Below are 19,902 nucleotides of genomic sequence, written 5' to 3'. Positions count from 1 at the left end.
TTGATGTGGCGGCTCAAATACACTAATATAAAACCTGGATGTGGCGACCTCTGCTGGACAAAGTGGCTAAAAGCAGCTACACCAGCGCAATGATCAGAGTGGCAGTTGGAAAAGTTTCACCCTTTTCCCCCAAACGCACGCACGACTCTGTACATTTACCGAAGTGCTAGTTCTAAAATTATGTTCTTGTCTTGTTAGGAAGCCTCTTTTTTCCATAACAAGGTTTCTCCATCTCGAGAACTCATTGTTATGTTTACCTTCACTTTGACAACGGTGCCCATCACTTTTTAACAGTTGCCACTGATTCTTCAAAAGTTCTCGATACGGTACATAGTTTTTAATGTATAAGTGACCTGGGCAGCTTGCTCTCGTGCTACAATACTGCAGATGTGAGAGTTTAACAGCATCAACTCTCGTTAAGTGGGAATATAATATGAGAAAGAAAATAACTTAATATACTATGAGAAAGAAAATAACTTCTGTTCGTTCAATTTATATATCTGCTAAGGTCATGGGGAAACACAACACCTTTATCTATGCAAATTCATGCTTTGCACTTGTGTTGTTCTTCCCTGTGCTACAACTTGGTCTTTTTAATCGTGGCAATTATGTGTCTGTATCATCTTTGTGCTGTCCTCAGCTTATGTTTTATTTTAAGCTTTTTTTTTAGATGTTTGAACTGCAGATGGAAATGTGCAGTTATGGCTAAAGCTGGTGCCACATCTCATTTCTTGTAACTGATTAATGTTGCACGCTGTCCCTTGATAAACTAGATAGACTGAAACGCCAGTGTAGATCCAGAACACAAAATATTTGTACAGATCCATCTGCTGAAAAGACCAAATACTGACACATTTGATCACTACATGCTGAGTTCATTTTAATTTTAATAAAAGAAGCACATGTTCATTTAGAAAGTCAGTTTTGACAGAATGGCCTATTTGTTTTGTGGTGTGGATAACGTCAAAGCTTTATGAAACAAGTAAAATGCATGTATTCAGCACATATCAAAGGCATATTAAAGCCACCAAAAATGTAGTAGTACAGTGTATAAAGTGTATATAGATAACAGTTATACACACTTACCGATATTAAGATGGAAAAAATGACAACTCAGGAGACACTGCGGCAACTGCGCCAGATCGTGTATAAGTTGACTCCAGAAAATTTTGATGAGCTCATGGAAAGTGTGGCAGACCTTAAATTTGACACCGTGAAGAAGTTATGGGAATCCATCAAACTTATCTTCTTCAAGGTGGTGCTGAAGCCAAGCTCCATCGGCCTGTATGCTAAAATGTGCTGTTGCTTAAAGGAGGTGAGCTACTCGCATTAATCATCATCTGATCTGGGTCTAATAACACCACAGACCTAGGGGTAGATGTTTTACAATTATTCAGTCATTTCTATGCCCCCCCCCCCCCCCCCCCCCCACACACACACACACACACACACACACACTTGACAGATGCAAATCTGTTTGTGCTACACAATCCTTTGATAACGTTTTTCTTATAACTGCTTTTTCTCAGCTGAGAGTGGACACAATGACCGGAGAGTCCGTCACTTTCTGTACACTCCTGGAGACTCACTGCCAGCAGCAGCTGAAGAAGGTCCACAGTGGAGATGAAGACCTGAACCAAAAGGAGAAAGTGCTCGTCTCTGAACAGAACGTACGTGTGACACCCAGTGCTGCAAGTTGTTTACTCAAGAACTGCATAGAGCAGATAAAACCCCCCACTTTCTTAAGAATTCTGATTAAATAGGCTACTCTTCTACTTATAACATTACAGATCCCAGCTCTTGAACCAAACCAGTTTAAATATAGTAAAAATACAACTATGTCACGAAGCTTATTTTAATCTAACCTACGTCTGTCCACACAGGAAGCAAAGTTCAGGAACTTGAAGTTGGAGCTGGAGGAGGCACGATTAAAGGTTCACCGGCGATTACTGATCAGTATGAAGTTTATCGGAGAGCTCTTCAAGGTGAAGATGCTCACTTTGGACAAAGTTCAAACCTTTGTACTGGAGCTCCTCAGGGACGACCAACGTGAACTGCCCATGAAGTGCCTCTGCATGCTTCTCTTCACTATTGGCGAAGAACTGGACACTGGAAATACCAAGGTAAGAGCACACACACACACACACACACACACACACACACGCAATGTGTGAGCAATGTCTTCATATAACAATTTTTTTTCCACTCTAGCCCCTTTTAGACGATTACTGTTGCAAACTAGAAAACATTGCCACGGAAAACAAGACTTCGCTGAGCATCCAGCACATTTTGCGTGATGTATTGGACCTCAGAAAGGTAAAAAAAAAAAACGTTTATTTTCTTAATAATACTGTAGAATTCATCATGGCCCCTCTTGACACAACAAAAGCATGCATTTGCTACTGAGAGTCCAGAGTGGTGAGTTTCCACTACCAGAAGGTACTCTAGGCTACTATACTCTGCATTTTACACCTTTAAAGCAACCTGCTTTTTGGTGGCAGCCGCTATTTGGGTGCCAAACCCTTGGCCGCCATTTGGTTGATGCTGAAGTTTATTCAACATAGCCATGAGAAACTTTATATTGTGGACCTTTGAGGGGTGCAAAACCTTTCTCACCTTGTTGGCAGAAAACACCCAGAGCTAGCTGGACGGGTCAATAAGGAACGTGTGGGATTAGAAATGGAGCAGCACGGCTGACCTCTGTACAATGCTGTTAGAAATGAACGGCCATCTACGTGCTGCTTTATTCGATGTTGCTATGACAACCAGATACACTGAGGCAGGGTGTCTGGTTGTCATAGCAACCAGATACACTGAGGCAGGGTGAACAATGGAGGTTGTACTTCTAGATTAAATGCAATCGGAAGTTAGTAGAGTAGAGTGGAATAGGTACCGGCCATGGAAACATGCCATAAATGAATGAAATGCTTGTTTTTCTGGATTAAAGCGTAACTGTTTGGGTTCTTACCCAGAGTTTAATTGTTGCATCAGTTCGGTGGCATTAGAAAGTCATAATAATGATGTACCGTGTTTGATCTTCAGAATAACTGGGTTGTTCCTCTACACAAAGAAGTTGCCCAGACCCTAAAGCCAATGCACGAGGAAGGAAAGTTTGAAGACCAGAGGGATCCAAAGCAAAGAAAGGGAAGAGGTGGAATGACAGATCAAATGACTCAGACTCGGCCCATGACTGATCACAACAGAAACCGTTCCGTCAAAAATAAGGGCCCCTTATCTTCTAACAGTTTATCTTGCCGATGTGATGGGAACAGGTACCACATTAGTCCGCCTGGGCGCGGTCGGGACCGTGTAAAGCTCAAGGAACACTCCTCAGACTTCGAGAAATGGTGCAAGAGGAGAGCTTACACCTCAGCTTACAGGAGTGATGGGCTAGTAGGGTACAACAGGCCCCACAGTGATCGCTCCTCAGACAATGAGAAGTGGCAAAAAATCCCAGCTTGTGGCTCATCTTCCCAAGGTGACCAGCCTGTGACCAGCGGTGGGCATAGGGTCAACCGATTAATACGCATGTGGGAGAATTGTATAGCTGGGAAAGATCTCAGCCAGGAGAGCGTTCAGCACGTGGAACACTCCTCAGACATTGATCAGCCTGTTGTTTACAAGAGCAGGCGCCACAGTAACATGCATGGTGATGACAAGTTCACACGTGCTTCCAACTGTGAGACTTGTTGCTCTCGGAATGATTGCAGGCGGGATAGTGTTCAGAACAATGAACGCACCTCAAACATTGAGAAATGGCACAAGAGGAACCCGTCTCATGGAAGTGTTTGGCCCGTTAGTAATAACGGGCCCTATGGTGACGGGTATTGGTTCAACCCATTTAAACGCGCCTCATATGGTAAGAATTGGCATTTGAGGAACGGCCACAACAAGAATGGGTTTAAAGACCCGAATCACTCCTCAGATTGTGAGAATGGGCAAAAGAAGAATCCTCACAACCCATCTCGCCACACGATTTGGGCTAACTTTAATCGGAAATTGAATCATAGGTCACATAGGAACAGACAAGCTGTCGCCCAATTCAAGTCCGACTGTGAGAATTGGCGCTCGGGGAATGACCGCAACAGGGATCATGTTGACCACCAAAAAGGATCCCCCAATGACAAGAACTGGCGCTCCAGTAAGAGGGATCAGGCTGAGCGCTGTGATCGATCTCCTGACCAACACAAGGTCATTGAGCATCGTGTTGCCGACAGTAATGGAGAAAAGAAAGAGACAGAAGTTCAACACATGCGTAACGCAGGTAGGTACCTAATATTGAAACCAGATTGGCTTTCAATGACATAAATATGAAACGAGTTAGACATTCTTAACACCGTTGTCTGTGCAGATGAGCACCAGTGTTCTCCACCTCCTCCACTGTCAACTTCAATGTTGGCACCAGTTTGAGATCTGATGCTCAACCCGAATATGCTGGCAGAGAAAGTAGGAAGAGACCAGGTCCATCATCAAGCTCAAGACACTAGAAACGCTACTGGCTGCATCATGAAGCCGCATTAACGGGTTAAATTTCTCTTTGCTATTTCTTTGGGCAGGTCTTGAGACTCCCCACTCCCCTTTCATTTACTGTATTGTCAATAATATAAGGTGCACCTAAAAACCTAGAATTTTCTAAAAAAAATCGACGGTGCGCCTTTTGTATGGAATAATATGGATTAATATTGGTTAATCGCGGCTACTGCAGTCAGAAGGCGTGGCCGAAGTAACAGCAGCAGTATGAACGATAAAGAGGAATTCCAGTCCAGTCCCAAACCATTTCTGTGTGTAAAGACCCCAAAATGGCTCCTTGCAAGAGACACGCTTACGATGCAGAGTTCAACCTGAAGGCTATCAATCACGCAGTTGAACACGGAAATAGAGCAGCGGCAAGTGAATTTAACGTTAATGAGTCAATGGTGCGGAAGTGGAGGAAGCAACAAGATGACCTGCGCCAGGTAAAGAAGACTAAACAGAGCTTCCGAGGGAACAAAGCAAGATGGCCACAGTTGGAGGACAAACTCGAACAGTGGGTTGTTGAACAGAGAGCAGCAAGTAGAAGTGTCTCGACAGTCAATATTCGAATGAAGGCTTATGAAAAGACGTCACCTCTCCATCCGCACACGAACTAGTGTTTCGCAGCGACTGCCTTAAGACTACCAAGAAGAGCTGGCCACTTTCCGTGCATACTGCAGAAACAACATCACTGGGAAAAAAATCCGGCCAGAACACATCATCAACATGGAAGATGTTCCACTCACCTTTGATATTCCTGTGAACCGCACTGTGGACAAAACGGGAGCACATACGGTGAATGTTCGCATGACAGGGAATGAGAAGGCATCCTTCACTGTAGTTCTCGCCTGCCAGGCTAAAGGCCACAAACTTCCACCAATGGTTATTTTCAAAAGGGGAGACTGTGCCAAAAGAAAACTTTCCAGCCGGTGTAACCATCAAAGGCTGTCTCCTAGGAGTCCTTGCCCAGCTCCCCACTGGCATTAGGTTCACCTGTTTTTGCTTTAGCCCCCTAATAAAATCCAAACTGAAACCAGCTCTCACTGATGCCTTTTCATTTCAATATTTATTATATGTATGTATATAAAAGTGTCTCCATTTACACGTTCAACTAACTTGGTTTTAAATCATTAGCAAATAATGATCTTCCTCATCCTGTAATTACCACATGAGGTCAGAACATTGCTCGAACCGAGCCATCGTTGGATTTATTTTAGCAAAAATTAGGTAAGCAGGATGGGATCAAGGGCTGCATTCAGAGGCCTGAGGAGCCGCTACACGGAGCCGCTCTTGGTTCTGTCATTACATGACGAAATCAAACTGACATCTACCTCCCTGGTGTGCACAGGCTTTCTAATATTGCATATGTTAAAATCAAGATAAAAATTTCTTGCCTTTATTTTGACCTTCTTGTATTTTAGCAGACTCATCATACCAGACTGTGACATAAGGAGGAGGCCATATTTATCCTCTTTTTTGGGATCAGATTCTGCCTTTTCTTTCATCAGGGCCCCTAATTTCTCTGGTTTATCCAATTGTCCATCAAATCCAAACTTATCATGCCATATTTTGACAAAATATATTGACCCTGGATACCTTTGTTCCATGTATCTACAACATGGAGGGATTTCGAACTGGTCTCTTGCCTGCCCATTCTGAGTTATGCGAGTCCCTACAGGACGTATAATCTCAGACTTCTATACTTCCTTTTAAATCCTTTGTTGTTACTTGTCAGGCTTCTACCTCAATGAGACGGACAAGTCGTGCCTCTGCTTCCAACACAAGAGGACAGTATAGGATCCCCACGACAATTTAGTCGAGACCCCCGATGGGTCTTGGTTCCCCGAATGAACCTCAGTCAATTGCGGGAACGCTCCTTACCCATCTGTGTCGTTGGTTCACCAGAATGTAGTTTGGAGTCCGTCACTGGAGGACCTCTCGTCTCAGGAGGCCGCCCGACCAGCCTCGCGCTGAATTCCCGACCAAGGTCTTTGATGCAGAACTGCCGTTGATGGGTTCTGGCTGTGCACAGTCTTCGGTGGTCGGCGTCCCGCTGACGAGATTCCCTCACAGATGTTGGGCTCCGGCTCAAAGGACCAAATTATGTTGCAACCCAGTAAAACCCTGCGTGAATCAACAGAAGACACAGACACATAATCCAACACACACCATGCACAGTGCACCAACGAACTATTGAGAAGACAGGAAGTGATGCAATACGTTGCCCAACGGAAGTGGGTAACGATCAAAGAGGCCTTGATCTTCCAAGGATCAAAGGCGCATTTATTCAAAGCAAAATATATTGTATATTGTATACAGTGTGTTGTGAAGAGCTACAGTTGCCAAATTTAAAGACAATTGGACTCTTATCGTGTCCTGACCAACATCCCGTCCTGAACTCCGCTAATCAGAATTATTGCATTCCAGTCCCTACTAGAGTGAATCATGTCTAATAGAGAGCTGGTAGAGAACTATTTAATCTACAAACTCTCTCAGAAGAACTACCCAGGCACTCTGCTCAGACCAAAAGATGCTTTAAGCGGTTTGCTGGTCGATAGAGAGAGCAGTGGAGCGTCTCCATCCACAGGTACTGGCAGAGAGGCTGTGAACGTAGCTCTTCGGAGCATGGCAAATAAGTTCGAGCAGGACTTTATTCAGCTAGCGGGTGACCTCTCCGCATACGTTGCCATGACTCGCAACCAGGAAAGCTTTAACAAGGTGATGGACGACATGTTCAAGGATGAAATCAACTGGGGAACAGTTGTGGGTCTTTTTGTCGTGGGCGGCGCCATTTGTGTGCAATCTGTCGAGTGTGGCGCAAGTGAACCGGTTTGCCACATCGCAGACTGGATGACAGCTTACCTGGACAAACAGATTAACCCATGGATCGAGAGTCAAGGAGGATGGGTGAGTGTAAAGGAGAGAGACTCAAAATACAGCTTCCTTTGTGCTGCAGTTAGAGATTTGATGACCCAAATACAACCTTTTTTTTATTTTTAGAATGACTAATGGCCATGAGTTGATTAGTGGAATTTTATTCATCTGACAACAGAAAATAGTGTTTTTTCTGAATAGAATTTAAGTTTGAAGTAACTGAAAGTGTACCGTGTAGTAGCTGTGTTGTATGAAGATTTGAAAGAAAAATGACTCCCTTCACCTGACAGGATTTCCAAGATAATCTGTTCTTTATTTTTCCTTTCAAACGAATAGAATTGTGTAATTAACGTTGGCATGCCACCTTGGTGTGTAAAAAAAGAATCTTTATTTAGAATCCAAGCTAGAATTCAAACTTACATGTGGATTAATCCCACCACCATTTACAATGTTTGTTGCTTCCTCAGAAATAAACTGGGAATAATTTCACGGATAATTTTATTTCCCCGTCTCTCATGTTGTACACTGCCTGGCGCTTCCGTCAGCCGTCCCCATCAATGCCAGTTCACCTTTAGCCTCCCTTCATGCTAATGCTGCTTTAGTTGAACACCTTGTCTGGTTTTTGTCTGAACCTTTGTCTCTGTTACAGGATTGCTTTGCTACCATTTATGGGGAAGAAACCTGCACAAACAGAGCTCAGGAAGAAAGGCGTCAATGGATACTGGGCAGACTGGTGGTGCTGGCTGGTGTTTTGATCATTGTTACAAAAAATTATGGTACATTGCGTAAGGCATTTTCTCACTTTATGTCTTATTGGTCATAGAGACTGTCAGTACCCTGCTTGTGTTGCATTTCAATTAATTAATGTTTGTAAATTTGTAGTTATTTTTACAATTAAAATGACTCAAAAGCACGACTTGTTTTTTTCAGAGATTTTCTTCCAATTATACAGTAATTCATGTATCATTAGCATGACCTCACCATTTGCTTCACCCTGGAGTGTTTGGGGGTGAGGCTCTGAGTTTGAGGCACGGTTCTACAAGTTAGAGTTGCCAGGTCAGTTAGCCAAAACAATGTAGCAGCCACACCACGGCCCAGCGTAGCTACAGCAGGCTGTCCCCTCGTAGCATCCAAGCAGACAATCTTGCCAGGATGGCTGGGTGACCGTTCACAAGAAGTGTAGTCCCACTCAGAGGCCCACCGACTGCTTCCCACAGCCAATCATTTTCCCCTACTCATTCACCCTCACTGAGAAACAGACTCTGGAATTTGATGACTGTTTTGCAAGTACAAACTGACGCCAGACATCAAAAGCCCCTTTTCTGCCAAAGAGGGTCCAGGGCTGGTTTGGAGCCAGTGCTCGTCTTTGCACCAGTTCTTTGCGTTTCCACCTACTAAACTGGTTCCAGGCAAGCACCTGAATATGAACAGCACAAGTAAATAGAATAGAGAATAAAATAACTCATTGTTCCCCTGGAAAGTCTGTCAATCCCCTAGGAAAGGTACAGGAGTACGAAATACAATACAAGTTGCCTACCGGTGTCTTGAGGCGTCGGATCACTTGACCAAATGCAGAAGTTTAGCATGTAAAAAAATTAACTGCACGATTAAAAGTTGTTGAAGCTACACAGAAATGGAAGAGAGACCTTCCATGCATGGGGAAGAGCACTTGATCACATGCTACCATCTACCTGACATGGGTGACCATGGTGGTGGGTTTACAATGTTTAAGGCAGGGGACAGACGTCTGGAATTGTGACTTAAAGAACTGGCAGGTCTTGGGAGTAAGACTGACAATATTGTTCAGATTGTCTTGTCCATTGATTCAGAGATGTGCATCATGGAGCCCATTTCACTAGATTTCAGAGAACCCCACCCACAAACAAATACTCAAAGCACGTGCACCGAAAACCTGCGTGGGAATTATACCGAACGTGTGAATCATATCAGGGGAAACACCTCCTCTGATTTACTCTTTTCTAAAACAACTGCAAACAAAAGTGGCTGTTTTGTCCTCCAGTTCAGATGGGTTATGTCAAGAGTCAGGCTTTCAAATGAACTGGAACCATGTTTTGGTCTACAATTAATTATTAACTTGCCGTGATAGATTACACCACTCCCCCTCCTCGACCAGTACCACGAGGAATATGATAAGTGGAGGAGTAGATTCGTTTAAGCTAACATACTCCTCCTCCTGAAGCCAGGTCCCAGTAAGACAGAATAAATCAATGTGATGATCCACGATCAGGTCGTGCACTAACAGGGATTTACACAAAAGAGATCTAATATTTAATAGTCCACATTTAATTGTGATATAAGTGTATTCTATTTGTGCTTTGGTATTAATTTTAATAGGTTTATGGTGATTGGCCGCTCCCCTGCTCTGTGCTTGGTGAACTTTTACCCGTGGAACACAGACTACCTCTATAGTGTTAAATATATTATTATTGGTGGATGAGGGTTCTATGGAAACAGCAGAGATATGTGTAAGGCTACAACTCTGCATCCTGGTCTGGACCCTGGTTTGTCAGGTGACTTTGGGTCTAATAAAATTGGCCAAGTTAAGAGAAATGAGACAAGCACCATCCCATGTGGGATGGACACCATCTCTCCTAATCAGACCAGGTTTCCCTAAAAACTGTTCCAATTGTCTACAAAGGACACCTGGTTTTTGGTGACAGCCAGCGATGAAGCGACGACATGCGACTAAACATTTCCCTGCTGCCCAGATTCGGGAGGGGACCAGAGAATGCTACGGAGTCCAACATCGTTTTGCATAGTTGCACACCGATATAATAATAACGGAATCCGTTGGGTAACATATTGCGTCACTTCCTGTCTTCTCCATAGTTCGTTGGTGCACTGTGCATGGTGTCTGTTGGATTCACTTTATTTAAAATGGAATACTCGGTAAATTATAGTCACTCGATAACAACAGGGAGAAATAATCCATATTAAACAAATACAGGACTCGGCCAATTATTAGCATTAGCATGGCCTCACCGTCTGTTTCACCCGGTGTCTGTTCAGTGTGTGAAATGTTTAGCTACTCCTCTGCCTCCTTTTAATCGTGGCAATTATGTGTTTGTATCATCTTTGTGCCGTCCTCAGCTTATGTTTTATTTTAAGTTTTTTGTGAATTCGATGTTTGATGGATAATGTCAAAGCTTTATGAAACAAGTAAAATGCATGTATTCAGCACATATCAAAGGCATATTAAAGCCACCAAAAATGTAGTAGTACAGTGTATAAAGTGTATATAGATAACAGTTAAACACACTTACAGATATTAAGATGGAAAAAATGTGAACTCAGGAGACACTGCGGCAACTGCGCCAGATCGTGTATAAGTTGACTCCAGAAAATTTTGATGAGCTCATGGAAAGTGTGGCAGACCTTAAATTTGACACCGTGAAGAAGTTATGGGAATCCATCAAACTTATCTTCTTCAAGGTGGTGCTGAAGCCAAGCTCCATTGGCCTGTATGCTAAAATGTGCTGTTGCTTAAAGGAGGTGAGCTACTCGCATTAATCATCATCTGGGTCTAATAACACCACAGACCTAGGGTTAGATGTTTTACAATCTGTTTGTGCTACACAATCCTTTGATAACGTTTTTCTTATAACTGCTTCTTCTCAGCTGAAAGTGGACACAATGACCGGAGAGTCCGTCACTTTCTGTACACTCCTGGAGACTCACTGCCAGCAGCAGCTGAAGAAGGTCCACAGTGGAGATGAAGACCTGAACCAAAAGGAGAAAGTGCTCGTCTCTGAACCGAACGTACGTGTGACACCCAATGCTGCAAGATGTTTACTGCATAGAGCAGATAAAACCCCCCACTTTCTTAAGAATTCTGATTAAATAGGCTACTCTTCTACTTATAACATTACAGATCCCAGCTCTTGTACCAAACCAGTTTAAATATAGTAAAAATACAACTATGTCACGAAGCTTATTTTAATCTAACCTACGTCTGTCCACACAGGAAGCAAAGTTCAGGAACTTGAAGCTGGAGCTGGAGGAGGCACGATTAAAGGTTCACCGCCGATTACTGATCAGTATGAAGTTTATCGGAGAGCTCTTCAAGGTGAAGATGCTCACTTTGGACAAAGTTCAAACCTTTGTACTGGAGCTCCTCAGGGACGACCAACGTGAACTGCCCATGAAGTGCCTCTGCATGCTTCTCTCCACTATTGGCGAAGAACTGGACACTGGAAATACCAAGGTAAGAGCACACACACACACACACACACACACACACACACGCAATGTGTGAGCAATGTCTTCATATAACAATTTTTTTTCCACTCTAGCCCCTTTTAGACGATTACTGTTGCAAACTAGAAAACATTGCCACGGAAAACAAGACTTCGCTGAGCATCCAGCACATTTTGCGTGATGTATTGGACCTCAGAAAGGTAAAAAAAAAAAAACGTTTATTTTCTTAATAATACTGTAGAATTCATCATGGCCCCTCTTGACACAACGAAAGCATGCATTTGCTACTGAGAGTCCAGAGTGGTGAGTTTCCACTACCAGAAGGTACTCTAGGTTACTATACTCTGCATTTTACACCTTTAAAGCAACCTGCTTTTTGGTGGCAGCCGCTATTTGGGTGCCAAACCCTTGGGCGCCATTTGGTTGATGCTGAAGTTTATTCAACATAGCCATGAGAAACTTTATATTGTGGACCTTTGAGGGGTGCAAAACCTTTCTCACCTTGTTGGCAGAAAGTGGAATAGGTACCGGCCATGGAAACATGCCATAAATGAATGAAATGCTTGTTTTTCTGGATTAAAGCGTAACTGTTTGGGTTCTTACCCAGAGTTTAATTGTTGCATCAGTTCGGTGGCATTAGAAAGTCATAATAATGGTGTACCATGTTTGATCTTCAGAATAACTGGGTTGTTCCTCTACACAAAGAAGTTGCCCAGACCCTAAAGCCAATGCACGAGGAAGAAAAGTTTGAAGACCAGAGGGATCCAAAGCAAAGAAAGGGAAGAGGTGGAATGACAGATCAAATGACTCAGACTCGGCCCATGATTGATCACAACAGAAACCGTTCCGTCAAAAATAAGGGCCCCTTATCTTCTAACAGTTTATCTTGCCGATGTGATGGGAACAGGTACCACATTGGTCAGCCTGGGGTCAGCCAAATCAAACATGCATCCCACTGTGAGAATTGGCACTTTAGGGGTGAGCGCGGTCGGGACTGTGTAAAGCTCAAGGAACACTCCTCAGACTTCGAGAAATGGTGCAAGAGGAGAGTTTACACCTCAGCTTACAGGAGTGATGGGCTAGTAGGGTACAACAGGCCCCACAGTGATCGCTCCTCAGACAATGAGAAGTGGCAAAAAATCCCAGCTTGTGGCTCATCTTCCCAAGGTGACCAGCCTGTGACCAGCGGTGGGCATAGGGTCAACCGATTAATACGCATGTGGGAGAATTGTATAGCTGGGAAAGATCTCAGCCAGGAGAGCGTTCAGCACTTGGAACACTCCTCAGACATTGACCAGCCTGTTATTTACAAGAGCAGGCGCCACAGTAACATGCATGGTGATGACAAGTTCACACGTGCTTCCAACTGTGAGACTTGTTGCTCTCGGAATGATTGCAGGCGGGATAGTGTTCAGAACAATGAACGCACCTCAAACATTGAGAAATGGCACAAGAGGAGAGCTCGGAACACGTCTCATGGAAGTGTTTGGCCCATTAGTAATAACGGGCCCTATGGTGATGGGTATTGGTTCAACCCATTTAAACGCGCCTCATATGGTAAGAATTGGCATTTGAGGAACGGCCACAACAAGAATGGGTTTAAAGACCCGAATCACTCCTCAGATTGTCAGAACGGGCAAAAGAAGAATCCTCACAACCCATCTCGCCACAAGATTTGGGCTAACTTTAATAGGAAATTGAACCGTAGGTCACATAGCAACAGACAAGCTGTCGCCCAATTCAAGTCCGACTGTGAGAATTGGCGCTCGGGGAATGACCGCAACAGGGATCATGGTGACCACCAAAAAGGATCCCCCGATGACAAGAACTGGCGCTCCAGTAAGAAGGATCAGATTGAGCACTGTGATCGATCTCCTGACCACCACAAGGTCACTGAGCATCGTGTTGCCGACAGTAACGGAGAAAAGAAAGAGACAGAAGTTCAACACATGCGTAACGCAGGTAGGTACCTAATATTGAAACCAGATTGGCTTTCAATGACATAAATATGAAACGAGTTAGACCTTCTTAACACCATTGTCTGTGCAGATGAGCACCAGTGTTCTCCACCTCCTCCACTGTCAACTTCAATGTTGGCACCAGTTTGAGATCTGATGCTCAACCCGAATATGCTGGCAGAGAGACCAGGTCCATCATCAAGCTCAAGTTGTTACAAGTGGGGATTTCTAAACAGAACCCAAACGCAGGCCAGGACACAGTGGTAGAATGGTCAACAGGTTTTATTTATGGGGGGTGGGGGGGAGCAACACGAGGAACAGAGGTGGCCCTCCAGGGCCACAGGAAACTCATGAACAGAAGCGGCCCTCCAGGAAACAAGAGCGGCCCTCCAGGAAACTCGGGAACAGACGTGGCCCTCCAGGACCGCACAACACCAACACACGACAAGGGAATCCAAAACTCACCAACACACGACGAGGGAACCCCGAACAAACAACCAGCACACGATGAGGAAGACGAACAGACACCCTCACACGCCGAACAGACACCCTGGCACTGACAGGCAGGCACCACCTGCTTAAATCGGCCAAGATGTAAATTGCCCAGTGGTGGGCCATCAGAGCCTGCAAGGCCTTCTCTGCTGGCCTAAAAATATCTGAATCACAGACTGGACTGATATTAATTATATTTTTTCTATGAATACGTATTAAATAATTCCAAATGGTCTGTCCACTTCCTTTCATTGCTAGCCCCCTGGTTGCGCTGCTTCCAGATGTGTATTTTCATATTTAAGCATTTAACCAATCACATTTCAGCCACTATTTGTTGCCAGGGTCAAAGAAATCTGCCTGGAGGCCTTCGCAATCAGTTCTGTGGGCCCTGTAGCATAAAATAAATGTCGATCAAACTGCTGCTTCAACCAATCAGATTTTGAGTTGGCGACACCAAGGCCCTCTAGCAGGCATACGGAAACGCCAGCGTATTCACACGCTTTGATTGGATAGTCAGTCACAACCTGTCACAACCGGGAAAAGGATTTGTCCGCCACTTTCAGTCTGCTAACGACGAGCGGTACTCCTGGCTCACAGGCTCTGAGGAACGCTGCAAATTGTATTGCTGGGAGTGCTTGTTATTTGCCACTGATTGACACTGGATTTGTAAATTTGGCTTGCCTAACCAAGGCAGCAACGAGGCATCAAAGGACTGCCGGACACTTACAAGCAACGGTGCTTGTAAAATTGCGCAGGGAAACGGAGCTCCACAACAAAAAGGTGAAGCCCTAAAGCGAATTAAAACTTATGCCAGAAATACGACAGGGCAGGCTCGACTTTCAGCATTAGCTTCGATGGCGATAGAAAAGGACGTCTTGATGGAACTGAAACGCACGGATAATCTGCACAACAGAGTAATTGAAATAAAAGATAGGAGGATGGAAACCGAGCCATCGTTGGATTTATTTTAGCAAAAATTAAGCAGGATGGGATCAAGGGCTGCATTCAGAGGCCTGAGGAGCCGCTGCCGGTCATTACATGTCACATCCAAGAGCCGAAATCAAACCGGCATCTACCTCCCTGGTGTGCCCAGGCTTTCTATTATTGCATATGGTAAAATCAAGATAAAAATCAAGTGTACTATAATTAATGTTGGGATAGTCACATAAATCGATGACGTTTGAAAACCAAGAACTTGACAAACAGGGAAAAGAAAGACAAACTCGTATCAATGTCATCAGGGATCACTTGACCCCTGTGGACCAGGGGGTCAAACGCTCGTAGGGCCAGAGGTTCTTTGTAATTCCACAGAGGGCATAATGAGATATGGTGCTGTGACCGATTATTTGCCCCTCTCTGCTTTTTTTTTAGGCATGTCATGAACTTTATATGCAGGATCCCAATGCACAATGATCACTGGGCAGTTCAAATGATTAACATTTATAAAAGACAAAGTGTGGAAGACTAGACTGGACATTGGGTTGAAAATCTAACTGACCTTTAGCACTCAACATAACAACAGACAAGTTGATATAATGTTGTTACATGTTTGAGTCTATTTTGATGTGGATTCAGTAAATGTTGATTCACCATCATGTCAAGAAAAGTAATCAAAATGTAGATTTTCCATTACCTCTCTATCTATCTACCTACCTCCCTATAAAAATACAAATATGTTGTCCATAGTGCTTTATATCATGTGATGCAAAGGTCAATATTTGTGGCATTTCAAGTGTTTTTTCCCTGACAACATATTTCCTTATTCGTCTTATTCATTATATTATATAAAATGAATAGGTGCTGTTGTCTTTTGTACTTTACAGTGGGTTTATTTTTGTTCTTATTACTGGCCAGAGATTGTGATATCTATTTAAATGAAAAAATAGATTTTTTAAAAGTCTTAGCTCTAGTTCAGATGACTGGAGGGGAAAATGTGCTGTCACATTTAATGAAGAGGTCTTTTTATAGCAGCTTTCAGTAAACGTGCCCAGAATTCAGAGTTGTCGCCCACACTTCCTTTACAACATAATAAAGACTTTCACCCTAAATTAATAATGTTGTGAAGAGTGTTTCTGTTTACAGATTTACAGGTTTACAGGTTTCTGTAACCTTCAGGGTACAGCCAAGCATTTCCAGAACATCAACATGGAGAACACAGAGGAAGAAAGCGGAGCCACCCCTGATGATCCACCGATCAATGGAGCGGCACCATCATGCTGGCAAAACACACCAGACAACCTGGTGGGCCTCTACTATCAGGAAAATACAACTAAAGAGAGAATGCTTTTCCACTTTACAGGAAACTGGAATCTCTCTCATTCCCTCATTTCCTCAGTCAAGGTGATTTGGTCACTTTGAGCTTGTTCAACATAAAGACTTAACTTGCAGATCTCAAACAGACACAACATCCCCAAAAAACAAACAAAAACGCCATGTAATGAATCGTAATTCACAATTTATTGGACATAACATCTGCATAATTACATCCTTTACATGTGTGTGCCTGCGTAGAAAACAAAAGACAGGCTAATATTCATAAGGGAGCCGAGGCAGCTGCCGCGAGGTGCTTGGAGAAGCCTTTGGTATCAGTCTGACCTGCAGAGCCTCAGTCTGCCTCACTAATTCTGTTAGAGTTCTCACTGATGTGTTTTATTCATTATTACAAAAGCTCTAATGTGATGTACAGCTTCATTTTAGATTATTCTTTGATGCCTTCTCAACAGTTAGCAATAGTTTTACACCAAAAAGCTACATTCTCCTTTTGATTTGCACATAAATCACGAGCACAGTGTGAATGTCGCCTGTTTAGAGTTGAGCTGTACGCCCAGGTCATTGACTTATGTGAATCTGCCGTGTGAGCGCAGCTTGGAGCCCAGCCTGCCATCCCTTCATACACTTAAATCCAAAAGAGTGCTTCCTCCACTGCAGCCTGCTGGGGGAGCTGTTCTAAAGATGTTCTGTTGGTTCCTGTTCATCTTGGAGTGCACCCGGTGGCGCTCTGCAGGTTTTAGGCTCTTATTCTTCTGCATGTTACCTACTTGATTGATTGATCCTAAAAACACAAAATAAAATGTAAATACTTCACATTTCCCCAGGATATATCTAAAAGTGGGACGTAAAAGCAGGATGGGCTGCATATAGTAACGAGCTGCTGCTTTACAGTACTACTCTCCTGTGAGAACTGGCTTATGGTGAATTTATTACTTTTATTCACCCTGAGGAGATAAATGTTTGACAAAGCAAGACGGATTAAATATAAAGCTGCCTCGCTGCCTTTTGCAATGCCACTTGACTAACAGCAGAAGTCTCCTCTGTTGCTCCGCCACCCTGGATAAATACGGTAGGGCAAAATTTAAACTCACGTGTTAAGGATGCAAATTTGAGGTTGACATATTCAGTAAAGCAATACTGCTGCACAGAATGGTCTCAATCATTCAATATCTTTGGTCCTGAAGGGACTATTCCTGATTTAATTGCGTTATCAGAAAGATAATTGCCTCTGAGGATATCCCACTACAGAGGAATCAAAGCAACTGTGGAATATTTAAGCAGGCCAATGAAACTCAAACAGGTAATAAGTCACACATATAGAGCCATTTTTATTATATTATGACTTTGTTACCCCACCCCCGCACCCAGAGACACGTGCACCTCGAAAAATGAGGTTTCATGGGTTTCTGGAGGTCCGACCTGCCTTATTGTGATGCCTGCCCGTATTAGAGTGATGCTGGCCTGGGTATGTGGCTACAGACCAGCCTGTGGCTACCTGCAGCTCTGAAAGATGGAGGAAAGCAGGTGCAGTTGCTCAGGTGCAGGGTGGAGCTCCGGCCTCCCTCCCTGCCTGCCTGCCTGCCTGCCTGAGAGTGATGTTGGCCCCAGTAATGGGCTCCAGAGATATCCTATGGCTTTCTGGCGCTCCTATTCACAAAGAAGAGCAGGTGCGTCTGCTCTGGTGGAGCAGAGCTCCAGCGGAGGACAGGTTGTGCCTGTGCGATGCCTGCACATGTTAAAGTGATGCTGGTCCTGGTTACGGGCTCCGGAGACATCTGCCAGCAGACTGGGCCTGTGGGCACCTTCAGTTCGTAGAACAGCCGCGACAGATTCCTGACTCACCTCACCCACATTTAATCCTTTGACTTAAACTCAAATATAACTGTCAAGGAAATCAGTCAACAGAAAGCAAATTAGGATTTTTTTAAAAAGCCAAAATGGTGCAAATAGAGCTAATATGATCGGAAATAATCAAGTCTGCACAGAACTCCATGTCTTCAAAATCAAAAATGAAAACCACATTCACCAGAACATGATGCAAACGTTAATTCAGGCAGACAAATCAAAGCTCCCAGTTTACCTGATCATTCCCCTTTGCTCTGCACTGGCCCAGCTACTCCTCGCTGCCTTGAAGTTCAATCCCAGCAGCTCCCCAGCATCCAGTGGGCTCGGTTTCTACATCCTGAGTGGGGCTCTGCTGTTCCTTCCCTGTAATGTCTAAGCGGACCATTATCAGGGAATGACTACACTGAGACAGAGACCGACGTGAACCTGCTTCAGTAATGGTGAATTATTGATGTTCTGCAAATAACTGCGCAATAAAGTTATAAAGCCTAATCCAGAGTTGTCTAACTGAAATGAAATGATATTTAGAGGTGATTCTTTGTGCTTTGTCTCAGAGATCAGCAGTATTTTTAAGGACACTACAGCTAATAAACCCTGACTGCAGTTGGAGAATAAAAGAAGACTGGTGGGTTTGTTTGGTATCCTAAGCAAACTTGGGGACTTGAAGCTTACCCACGGTTGAGGAACAGCTTATGACAAGAGACCCCCCCCCCCCCCCCCCCCCCCCACTGTGTGCACCAGAGGCTGGACCACAGACAGCAGCCACCTAAAAACATCTGAGGGACTTTATCAGAGAGCCTCTGGTAAAGCTTTAGCATAGGCTGCAGCAACATCCCAGGGGAGGCTGCCTCCCCCACCATCAGGGCCAGCAGTTCCCAACGCCAGCTCAGAGGGATGGGGCACGCCATCCTAATGCTTGACTGCCCCCCCTCAAAATAGCTGTCTCAAATCCTTTATTCCCAGTTAAGGAAAGAGGCACAAGGAGATCGTCCAAACAAGGTGCATCCACCAGACAGCTCAAACCCAAACCCGCTGTCACTTTCTGCTGCCGAGACTGCACCACAATAATCCGACAAGATCAGCCTCAAGGCCCGTGTGAAAGCCCGCAAGGACCGAGACGAAGGACAGGCAAACTTCACCGGGACTGACCTCCGATAATGAACCTGATCTAATCACAAACACAAGGATGTACTTTTACCGTCAACTCTTTTACATGATATTTGCTTGACCAGGAACTGACTCTCAGAAGCTGGAGACTTTATGGAGGGATAACCCCAAAAATGACTATAATGTCATCCATGTCGTCCACCTACGTAGTTATCCCTGTTATAAAACCGTGTTACTATTAGTAAACCAAGGTAATCTTGATCAAATCTCATAAATAAAACTAGAAATTTTAGCATTTTTCCGCATCTTTATTGGATCTGGAAAAGTGCTGATTTTTAAAAAAGAGAAGGTATTTGTACAAAAAGTACATGAACTGAAGTTTGCTTGGATTGCTTGTTGGTCATTTAAAGTTGTGGAGGAAGACCGGATCTTTTAATCAATATGAGGCTTGTGCTTTGATGAAGAGTGTAGCATGGAGATAAAAAGAATTTAATAACATTTTAGAATAAGGGGGAAATAAGTCTCCTTTTTAGTGGCTCCCCTCGTCGAACAGAGGTCCAATTTGGTGTAAGTGTCATAACAAGTTCAACAGGAGTGCTGAGAATTTGTCTGTGAATGCGTCTCC

The 19,902-nt window shown here is 43.9% G+C and overlaps 3 protein-coding genes and 1 long non-coding RNA gene across 4 annotated transcripts; 3 read left to right on the top strand and 1 right to left on the bottom strand.

Annotated features, from left to right (window-relative positions):
• Positions 1-879: 879 nt before the first annotated feature.
• LOC115250054 (uncharacterized) lies at positions 880-5,516 on the top strand. The gene is made up of 6 exons (XM_029837018.1): positions 880-1,315; positions 1,530-1,670; positions 1,884-2,123; positions 2,212-2,316; positions 3,043-4,264; positions 4,352-5,516. The coding sequence occupies exons 1-6, from the start codon at positions 1,097-1,099 to the stop codon at positions 4,408-4,410; spliced, it is 1,986 nt and encodes a 661-aa protein (XP_029692878.1). The 5' UTR covers positions 880-1,096; the 3' UTR covers positions 4,411-5,516.
• On the bottom strand, positions 1,493-6,683 carry LOC115250056 (uncharacterized). The gene is made up of 3 exons (XR_003888633.1): positions 6,394-6,683; positions 2,018-2,109; positions 1,493-1,631 (listed from the first exon to the last, which is right to left on the bottom strand). It is a non-coding gene; the product is annotated as an uncharacterized lncRNA (long non-coding RNA).
• A 274-nt stretch (positions 6,684-6,957) lies between these two features.
• Positions 6,958-8,261, top strand: LOC115250055 (bcl-2-like protein 1). The gene is made up of 2 exons (XM_029837019.1): positions 6,958-7,419; positions 8,036-8,261. The coding sequence occupies exons 1-2, from the start codon at positions 6,958-6,960 to the stop codon at positions 8,207-8,209; spliced, it is 636 nt and encodes a 211-aa protein (XP_029692879.1). The 3' UTR covers positions 8,210-8,261.
• Positions 8,262-10,704: 2,443 nt separating this feature from the next.
• LOC101067316 (uncharacterized) lies at positions 10,705-14,289 on the top strand. Its single transcript, XM_029836625.1, has 6 exons — positions 10,705-10,899; positions 11,026-11,166; positions 11,372-11,611; positions 11,700-11,804; positions 12,282-13,566; positions 13,654-14,289. Exons 1-6 carry the CDS (start codon positions 10,765-10,767, stop codon positions 13,710-13,712), a joined length of 1,965 nt encoding a protein of 654 aa, XP_029692485.1. The 5' UTR covers positions 10,705-10,764; the 3' UTR covers positions 13,713-14,289.
• The last annotated feature ends 5,613 nt before the right edge of the window (positions 14,290-19,902 follow it).

This window comes from Takifugu rubripes, chromosome 5 (assembly GCF_901000725.2).
Source record: "Takifugu rubripes chromosome 5, fTakRub1.2, whole genome shotgun sequence".
NCBI classification, from domain to species: domain Eukaryota; kingdom Metazoa; phylum Chordata; class Actinopteri; order Tetraodontiformes; family Tetraodontidae; genus Takifugu; species Takifugu rubripes.
This window is presented reverse-complemented; position numbering and strand designations above follow the sequence as displayed.